The sequence below is a fragment of the Pteropus alecto genome, unplaced genomic scaffold (assembly GCF_000325575.1).
Source record: "Pteropus alecto unplaced genomic scaffold, ASM32557v1 scaffold86, whole genome shotgun sequence".
In the NCBI taxonomy this organism is placed as follows: domain Eukaryota; kingdom Metazoa; phylum Chordata; class Mammalia; order Chiroptera; family Pteropodidae; genus Pteropus; species Pteropus alecto.
The window spans coordinates 21,413,864-21,423,840 of record NW_006442109.1 but is presented as its reverse complement, the minus strand read 5'-3'; the positions used below and the strand labels follow the sequence as shown (position 1 = coordinate 21,423,840).

The following is a 9,977-nucleotide window of genomic DNA, read 5'->3' as shown; positions in this document are numbered from 1 at the left end:
AGGGAGCTGCTCTGGGAATTGCCAAAGGAAGGTGCCAGAGAGGAATACTGGCTGTGTGCATGTGTTAGTGTGTGAGGTGTGTGCATGCATGTGCACGTGGATGTGCACATGTACACACAAGTGCGTGCGTGTGTGTGTGTGTGTGTGTGTGTGTGTGTGTGTCTGGGAGATGGCAGAGAGGGAAAAGCTCACCCAGTTGTCAGTGAGGTGCTGGCCAAAATGAGAAAGCAAAGGGCCAACTGCTTTCGGGCCAACTCTCAGAGGCGGGTGCATCCAGGAAGATGAGATGAAAGATTGGGCCTCATAATCGATGTGCTTATGTATTTTTGGAAACCCAGAGAGGGACTGCCACCTCCCGATCCTATCAAGAGGCAATTGTCTGTTCTTTTAAGATAAACACGATAAGAATAAGTCGTGAGCCAGAGGAACCCTTATCAAAACAGACAGACCTCTTGGTCCAGAAATGAGCCTCTTTGACCATACCCCTAGCAACTGCTGAAATGTCTTTCAATCAAATGAATCGGCTCATTTCCGTCTCTTCTGACAGTTGCTTACATGTCATTCACTACTAAATTACAGTTGGCTTCTCAGTAGATTACATTCTACAGAATGAACTTCATGAGATAATCTTATCGGGGAACTAGTCAGCTTGATAAAGCTTTACTGATATAAAAATTTTCCAAAGATGCTTGCGAAATAGGTTGAATGGTCAGAGAGAGATGAGTATTTGGTGTGATACGAACTTGACATCATCTTCTGAGTGTGAGTAATTTCTCACCCCTGCCTCCAGGCATATTTCTGTCCCATCTAAGTCCAAAGCTCTTTGGGGATAATCGAAGCACATCTTAAGGTGTCCTCGGGAAGAGCCGCTGGACACATGTGGTTCAGGACAGCCGTGCCCCACACAGGGAGAGCGAGAACAGCCTGTGTGTGGGAGCGCCATTGAAGGAGCGGGGCCTGAGTGTGCAGGCTCAGTCACTCACCGGTGGAGATGTCAGTGTAGGAGAAAGAGCAGAGCCTTTTGAAGTAGAACTGGCCGAGGTTAAAATCCTGGATCTTCCAGGCACAAATTCTATGACTTTAGGAAGACAATTAACTTCTCTGAGCCTCAGTTCACTCATCTTTAAAACTGGTATCATAGGGTCACTGTAGGGTAATACAAGCTGGCCTGTAATGCAGCTGGTACAGTGCCTGGCCTGTGGCGTGGAGCTCAGTAAAAGGCAGCCTTTCCGTGGGAGGAAGACTCACGTACTTTTAGCACGAATGCCCTGGCACAGCTCCTCACCCTTGGTGGCCAGGGACATCGTCACAGCCTGTGGCAGTGGTCCTCAGCTCAAGCCCTGTGCATCAGCCAGCTTCTGTCTGTTCCCTGGCCCTTGGCTATCACCAGGTCGGACCCTTTGTCACTGGAAGCCCCTTCCTACTCCTGAAAAGCAGCTCAATCACAAGACCTCCACTTGGCAAGGGAGGACATGGTTCCTACCCCACGGAGGAGAAAGGAGGAGGCTGACAGCACTAGCTCGACTCCCCCAGGCACCCAACCTGACCATCGGAGTGCCCTCAGGGGTCTGTGTTCTCATCTTCCTTCTTTCCCTTTGGCATGTCTCAGAATTCTGTAGAAGAGTCCCTGGTTCTGCCACCTGGAGCTTCAGGGACTATCTCCAGCCTCCTCTCTCCAACTTGCTATCCACGGTTGTCCTTTCCCCTCCAACTCAATTTTCGTTTCTCCCTCATCCCATTAGATTTCCACACTTCTGTCAGACTAGGCCCTGGAATGCAGTGTGTCTTCCCTCAAGCTCCCCACCCAACATTGCAACTCATGTGGCATCAGAAACCTAATTTCAGTCAAAGTCCTTGCCCTCCACATGCCCAATAGTAGGCTTAGATGTTGGCCAAGTGGCTGAAGGGTCATCCCAGGCCTTTCTTCAGTCCACTGCCCACCCTCCCATGGCCTGAAATCCAGAATTACTCTTGTGACTGTCTCACCCCAGGCATGATGATTCGCTCAATGTCCCCAAAGATGCTGTCCCAGCTGTCAGGGTCCTCGGGCGCACTCTCAGGCAGCTGGGCTCGCAGGTAGCCAGGCCACACGTCTGGAGTCACCCGTCGCTCCCGCACAGTGCTCAGGTATTGGCAGATGTAATCCACCATCTCTTTTCCTACAAGGGATGCAGAGAAACCAGCCTTATGTACCCTGACGGGGCCTGGCCAAAGTGTGTCTGTCCCTCTCATGTTAGGGCCCAGAGATTGGTGAAGAAAGAGATGGGTTCATGGGTAAGTGGGGGGTCTAATCCCAGCATAGGCCTTGTCTTCAGAATAAAGAAAAGCGAGTGAGGGAGTGAATGAATGAAGGAGGGAGTGTGTAAGTGAACAAATGAACAAAAAGGAAAATCTCCAAAACATAAAACTCTAGTACCAAAGTAAAACATTTCTTTTACCTCCCCCTTCCCTTATCCATATCAGTCTTGACCATCTTACCCACATTTCTTTTCTTTTTCAAAACAAGACATCTATTAATTAATTACCTTACAGGTTCAGTAGAAACTCTGTGGCTCTTTCTATCCAAAAATTGTTACACGTACACACATACACTTTAGACTCTTTGTTAGCTCCCATGCTGGGTTCTGAGTAAAGGTGAAATATATATTTGTTCACCATTCCCAATGGACCAATAATTCCTCTGGTTTTGAAGACCCATAAAACTTATTTAATAATATGATTAAAACTGTACGTTAACACACACAAAATTTTGTCTATAACTTCTGAGGTTCATAGAATCCCTTAAACACAATCATAGGCCTCAACTAAAAACCCTGCACTAGCCTAAAATGGGAAATACAGGGCTATGTCTTAATCACTTATCTCCCTTCCTGTGCCTCCACCAACACCCGGTGCCTAGAACATTTTTAGATGCTAAAAAAACAAACAAACAAACAAATGAATGAACAAACAAATAAGGAAGAAAAGTAGCTATGTCAAATACTCTGAAGCCACTGCAAATTATTTATTCTTTCTTCCCTTTCATTTCTCCAGGAGAGAGTATCTCTTCAGTGCCTCTCTCTGAGTCTCTCTCTCTCTCTCTCTCTCTCCCCCTCCCTCTCTCCCTCCCTCCTTCCCTCCTTCTCTCCCTTTCTGTGTCTGTGTCTGTGTCTATGTGTTAGGCTCTCTGTCTCTCTATATATCTATAATTCCTCCTTAGTACTTTTTAGGCTCCTCTCCCCTCTGCAAAAAAATAAATAAATAAATAAAATAGAGAAGAAGAGAGGGAACCTGACTTCTCTTTGCACCACCTCATGCAAAATTACTATGAGCAGTACTAACCCCAGACAACACAGTGAATGAAGGAGACAAAAAGAAATTTCAGCACCCTCCTCTCTTCTTTGCTCTCCTCTGACGCAGTGCCTCTCATGACTGCAGCAGCACCCCACAAGAGGTCTGAGAGGTCAGGACCTAGCCTTCCACTTGTCCATGGACAGAATGAAATATATTTGTGTTCCAGGCACAGGATAAATGTCCACTGGAACCTGCCGTCAGCCTAAAGTGCCTTCGGAAAGCACGGACAGAAGCTCATGCAAACTAAAGTCTAAAAGCTGATAGCCGCTTAGTTAGCTGCGTTGGGGTGGAGCAGAGAGAGGAAAACATGGATTTTAACAAGGGGCAATACCTTACAGCAAAGAGATTTCAGGCACTATAACCTTCTAGTGGGATGAGGATATAAAAACTTATAGGGAGAGAAACTACTTCTACTCTTAAGAGAGCCATGCCTGAAAAACAGGATAACCATTTGGTTTTGTTCATCACACAAGGCTTGATACATAGTAGGCGCTAAATGTTGATGGAATAAATGGTTAAATGGATAAACACTACAGATAGATTCACATATGGAGAAATGAATATTAAAGAAAAAATTTTGCAACGACCACAGGACACTTAGGAAATTTTTTTCTACTTCAGAATATGAACAATTAATCCCCCTTTTCCCATTTAGTGAATTGGGAATCCAAATCCTCTATCTTGTGGGAAAGCAGAAAGAAAATGTGTGACATAGTAGTGTGGATGTATATGAAAGTGGGTATGTAAGAGGAAGAATGAAAGAGAGGTTAAGAAAAGCTTTAAACTCTGATCCCATATTCCTTACTCAGGAAAAATTCTGCGGCAGCCAACTGGCAGAAGGCAGTCCTCATGCCCAATCAAATGAAACCCCAAAATCTAAGGGCCGACCATCGAAAGCAGTTACTGGACATGCTGCGGGAAAGAGAGCTAGGGATGCCCGTCGCTCACCTCTCTCTCTGTACTCTTCAGGTTCCATCATCTCCCTCAGGCTCTGGCTCCTTCTCACAGATGGATGCTTAGGAGGTAGAAGGGGCACTCCTGGGCAGCCAGTGGGGGCCCTTTATTTAAAGGCTATCCTTAATTTGACTTTAGCTCCGCCCTTCAAAAGGCCTTCCTCTAGGCTTAATTAATCCACCCCTTCTCCCCCCAGTCCTTGTGGGGAACAGTGACCACAACTTTGTCTGGTCAAGAATAAAGCAAGCTGCCTTTTTATGGAGAAAAAAAAAGAGAGAGAGATGGAGGATAAGACAGTGAGTGTACTTAGCAACCCAAGCCTGCCGGCAGCTTCCAGATAAACATGGTGAAGCGCCCACAGTTTTTTCTGCTCCTGGATCCAGACAAGCCCCAGCCCCCGACAAAGCTCACAGTTGGGTAGCCCAGAAAAAAAGCCAAGGGTATGCAGAATAAATAGCATGAATTATTTCTGCCACTGCTTTCCTATCAGCGGCACGGAAGATAGGAACAGGCACCTATAGAGTAATGCTGGCAGGTGTTACCATCTAACACAATGAAGATTTTTTATTACTATATAATACCTATTGTAAAGAGATGAGAAAACACAGATTAGCAAAAAGAACAAAAATGAAAACATTACCCAGATTTAATCACTTTTAGCGCTTAAGAGAGAGAGAGAGAGAGTGTATGTGTGTGTATGGGCACGTATGTGTAAAGGGACATGCAGAAACATAAAGGTTCATAGAGATATTATTCATAATAGCTAAATGAAAACAATCTAAATGTCCATCAATAGGTAAATAGATAAATAAAATATGATATATCCATACAACAGAATATTGTTCCACAATAAAAAGAAATAAAGTATTGACACATGCTACAACACTGAGAACATTATGCTAAGTGAAAAAAGCCAGTCACAAAGGACCACATGCTGTATGACTCCATTTACGTGAAATGTCCAGAATAGTCAAATCTATAGAGATGGAAAGTAGATGACTTATTACCAGGGGCTGGGGAGGTGGAGAGTCAGAGGTTAACAGCTAGGGAAACAGGATTTGGGGTGTTTTTTTTTTCTTTGGAGCGGGGTGGTGAAAATGTTTTTAAATTGATTATTGTGTTGTTTGCACAACTCCGTGAATATTAAAATGCATTGAATTGTACACTTTAAATGGGGGAATTTCATTATATGGGAATTATATCTCGATAAAGCTTTAATTTAAAAAAAAAAAAAAAGGAATGCTCCAGGAACATAAGGTTTTTGATGAAAAATGGCCTAGTAGATTTGGACTCCAGTGAAACTGCTAATAGTATAAATCTTTCATTAAAGCAGGGGTGGGAAAAATAATAATATTGATAGTGATAACAGCTGGTATCTATTGAGCCCATAAAAAGTACCAGGGACTAAGACAGGCACTCTAAATTAAAACTTTATCAGTTATTTGTTCTTCAAGTGTTGCTTCTGCTCCATTCTCTCTCTTCTAGTCTTCTGCAACTCCAATTATGTCTATGTTAAACTTTTCTTACCTTATCTCATATATATATAATATATGCATATAATTGTATATGTATATGTGTACATATATGTTATAGGATATATTGATATATACATTATATATAAATTATGTGTATTATATTCTTTTAATATATAAATTCTCTGAATTTCAGTTTGGAAATTTTTTCTGACATATCTTCGATTTCTCTCTTCAGATATTTTTAATGTGATGAAAAAATGGTAAGAACTTAAAAACTATTTTTAAAAATGAAAACTCTACAACTGGAAAAAATACAATACACTAAGATTAGGAAATTAATAAATGGGTTTATCATATTACATACTTTTTTATCATCATTTTCTTCTAATTGCTCACTTACTCAACAAATATTTACTGGGTCCTTCCTATATTACAAGTGGTGATACAGTGGAGACCAAGACAGACACCAACTCAAGCCATATAAAGCTTACAATCTAGGAAGACAGATTGCCTCCTAGCTTTGTTTTGTTTTGTTTTGTTTTGCCACAAAGGTTTTTTTTGAAAGGGGCAGTATAGGGTGTCAATTAGGCATACAAAGAGAGATGGAGCCTAATCTAATCTGGGGCACAGAAAGGGAAATTTTGATGAAGAAATGTTGAGTTTAAGAACTGAAAGTTGAATTACAAGTAGATGAGGAAAGGTGTGAAAAACTGATCAGCGGGAACAGCATGTGCAAAGGCCCTGAGGTTAGACACACTCCAGTAAAGTTGGAGTAGAAAGTAGTAGAGAGCCCAGTACCAGATGAAACTGGAGAGGTAGGAAGGAGCAAAATTGTGAAGGGACACTTAGGATTTACATTGGCCCAAAGGACAATGGGAAATCTTTGAAATGTTTATGTTCTAAGCAAGAGAATAACATGATCAGATTTGCATTTTTACGCCTCTTTAGCTTCAGGGTGAAGAGCTGAACTCAGGGAAAGCTAGAATAAAATAATAGTCACTATGCTATACAACTAAATCTAATATATTATTGTATGCCAACTATAATTGAAAAAACTCATTGAATTGTACAATGTAAATATAAGCAACTAATTGTCTATTATATTTCAAGAAAGCTGAAGAAAAGAAAAAAAAACATTTAGGAGGCAGTTGTCCAAGGGGTATTAGAAGTATAGTTCCACAGCCACCAAACATCTTTTCATCACTCTATGCTTAAAATACAACAGCAAGTTGATCCTCCTAATCCTTCTCATTTAATACAAAATTACTAGAAAGGTTTCTGTCACTCTTTCGCCATGTAATTCCCATTGAACTCTCTCACACAACCAATGCTACCTAGAAATATTGTCTATCAAACTTAAATCTCTCATTACATTAAGAAGTATATTAGATATTTTAAAAATATTGAGTGTGAAATTAAGTCTTTCCCTCACTAATTATGTGGGAAAGCATAATTGTGAAAAGGAGGTAGTATTTAGCTAAAAGATAAAAAGAATCAAGTTGGAAATTAAAATTTCATTCCACCTTTAATTATAGGCTCCTTTAGTGTGAGATTCATATAAAACTCGGAATTCTCCCTCAGCCTGGCTTTGAGAGTGCATGTGGTAGACATTCAGGAAATATGTAAAATTGAGACAACGTAAACTTTTCTATAAATCAGACACTGGGAGAAGATATTGAAAACTCATATAACAAGCAAATAGATTAGTTTCCAGAAGAATATTAAACTTCAACAAATCTAGAAGAAAACAACCAGCTACAAACCTGCAATTCACAGAAAAAACACTAACAGACAAGAAACAACAGAGAAAAAAATGTTCTATCTCACTAGGAATAAGGAAGTGCATATAATGAGCACAATTTCATGCTAATGTGGACTGGCAAAAATGTTAGTGTGACAGTATCAAGTTTTGGTATAACTGACTAACCTCAAGCTGACAATTCCATTCTGGGGAGACCTCGTATATGCGTGCAAATGAGGAGGTAACAAATTACAAGGAGGCTCACTACAGTACCATTTGTAATAGCAAAAAATTATGTGACATATCTACGCATAGAACAAAGGATAAGTAAATTATGGTATATTCTTATTTAATTTTATATAACAGCCAAAATGAATGATTATTCCGACATGAATAAATGTCCAAAATATTGGTAAACTGAAAAAACAAATATGCGGAATGACACATGTATGGAATGACAGCTTTAATAAACTTTAAGAACCACAAAAAACTCTACCATATATTTATGAAACTTGACATGTAGTAAAAGCATGAAAATGCAAATAGAATGAAACATTTCATCCCCAGGATAGTATAGAATGAAACATTTCATCCTCAGGATAGTGGTTGTCTTTTAGGAGAGGGACAGAAATGAGATGAGGAAGGGGAACTACATCTGTAACATTGTTTCTTAAAAGATTTGAAGCAAAAGAAGGGAAATTTAAGATTTTTTAAATTTGAATGATAGATACATGAATGTTTGTTACATTATTCTCTGTGCCCTTCTATACGTTTTGAACTTTTATTAAAACAACAATGAAAAAACCCTGAGTATTAAATTATGCCTAACGAAGGTAGTAAACATTCTTAATAATATGCGTCGGTATTGAATGTTGAGTCTATGATACAGGGCAGAAACATTTGGAAGTATTCTGTTTTCTGGCAGACTGAGAAATTTTTTTAAGAGACTACATGAAGATGTTCACTGAGGTGTGAGGTTACTTAATACATATTTTTCTACAGCAAAGTGAATGCAATTTAAACTTGAAATAATTCTTGAGACTTAGATAAGGATGGTAAATCTAGAATAATTATGAAAAACAGTACAAAAATGAAAGTTTTACTCACTTTTATCTGGCATACAAAAAAATTCTTACAGAAAAATCAAGAAGGCATTTAAATAATCCATAAAATTCAAAATTTCAATCTATATAATCAATTAGTAAGATCAAGATTGTATTACATACTATTTATTCATATATGTGGGAAACATATTACATGTCAACTGTGCACAAGAGATCTAAGCTATTCAAACGAAAAATCGAGGAGGCAATAAATCATAGTGGATAAAATCATAGAGATAAGGTCAAAATTTTTCCAGCAAGCAAATGGTAATTTTTTGGGAGATACAGTATATATCTAAAAATGAAGAGCCCTAGGAACTGCATCCAAATTATATTCAATATTTTATTATTAAAGTGAAATATTTTTAAAGAAACTCAGGCTATCAAATGATCAAAAACTATACAACTTTCTATATATCTATATACTTGGAAAATACTATTAACAGGTCACAAAAATATTGATATCAAAATTTTTATTTGGAACCTGAAGTATATTTCCTGTGATGATACTGTTTCCCATCATAAATTACACAAAGTAATCTGAGACTAAATTCAGAGAGTTTACGTCAAACCGAATCCATCTACATTGAGATGTGCTCATCTAACAGAGAAAGCAAATAGCAAACATCATTTAAAACTACAACAGACTAGCTATCTATAATAAAATCCAAGTACGGTAAATATTACTTAATGAATTAACAAATATATTAGTTAGTTCATTCCTAAGTTGACCTGACATGATGGAGGAGTTATTTGTTCAACAGAAGCTAGGTGAATAGAAAAGATTTTTTTTCTATTTGCTGTATAAGCCTGGGTGCTTAGGCCTTGGGAACCCATCCATATGGACATAGAGGTTCCTACAATTGTTTCGATTTTTAACTGAAAAGGTTTTTCTTCTTGATATATTTTAACTCATTTTCAAGGTCTTCCAGGTATTAAAGCACAAAGAAACTATAGAGTTTATCTAAAAGAAACTTTGTATAGAGTAATACAGAAAAAAAATCAGTCATATCAGCATAAAGTATCCATGAATATGTGTATCAACTCATCAATTCCCGCTATGGGCAAGGGTTTCTTCTAATTTTCAATAAACAATATCATAAATGATTTTGTTGAAGAAACAAGATCTATACCACATACTGGCATAGATTTTCATTAGCAATGTTTTGGATAAAGATATTTGTACATAGATCTTTTTGTTATAAACAAGCATACCCCAGATTACATGGGATTTCATATTCCCCTAACTTTGCTCTTTTGAATCATAGTAGAAAGCTCCCCTACTCCCAACCCTCCACCATCATAAACAAATAGGACAATCCAGTGGCATAGAACAGTGTAACTACTCTGCCATTTGTATCATGCAAGACT

General features: G+C 38.8%; 1 protein-coding gene across 2 annotated transcripts in view; it reads right to left on the bottom strand.

The window, feature by feature from the left end:
• HDC (histidine decarboxylase) overlaps nucleotides 1-4,358 on the bottom strand; it is an 18,627-nt gene extending 14,269 nt beyond the window's left edge. For both annotated transcript variants that reach the window (XM_006920373.2, XM_006920374.2), the window contains exons 1-2: nucleotides 4,282-4,358; nucleotides 1,987-2,159 (exon numbers count right to left, since the gene is read on the bottom strand). In XM_006920373.2, the coding sequence (XP_006920435.1) occupies nucleotides 1,987-2,159; nucleotides 4,282-4,312 (204 nt within the window). In that variant the 5' untranslated portion in view covers nucleotides 4,313-4,358. The remainder of the gene's footprint in view (nucleotides 1-1,986; nucleotides 2,160-4,281) is intronic.
• Between the last annotated feature and the right edge of the window lie 5,619 nt (nucleotides 4,359-9,977).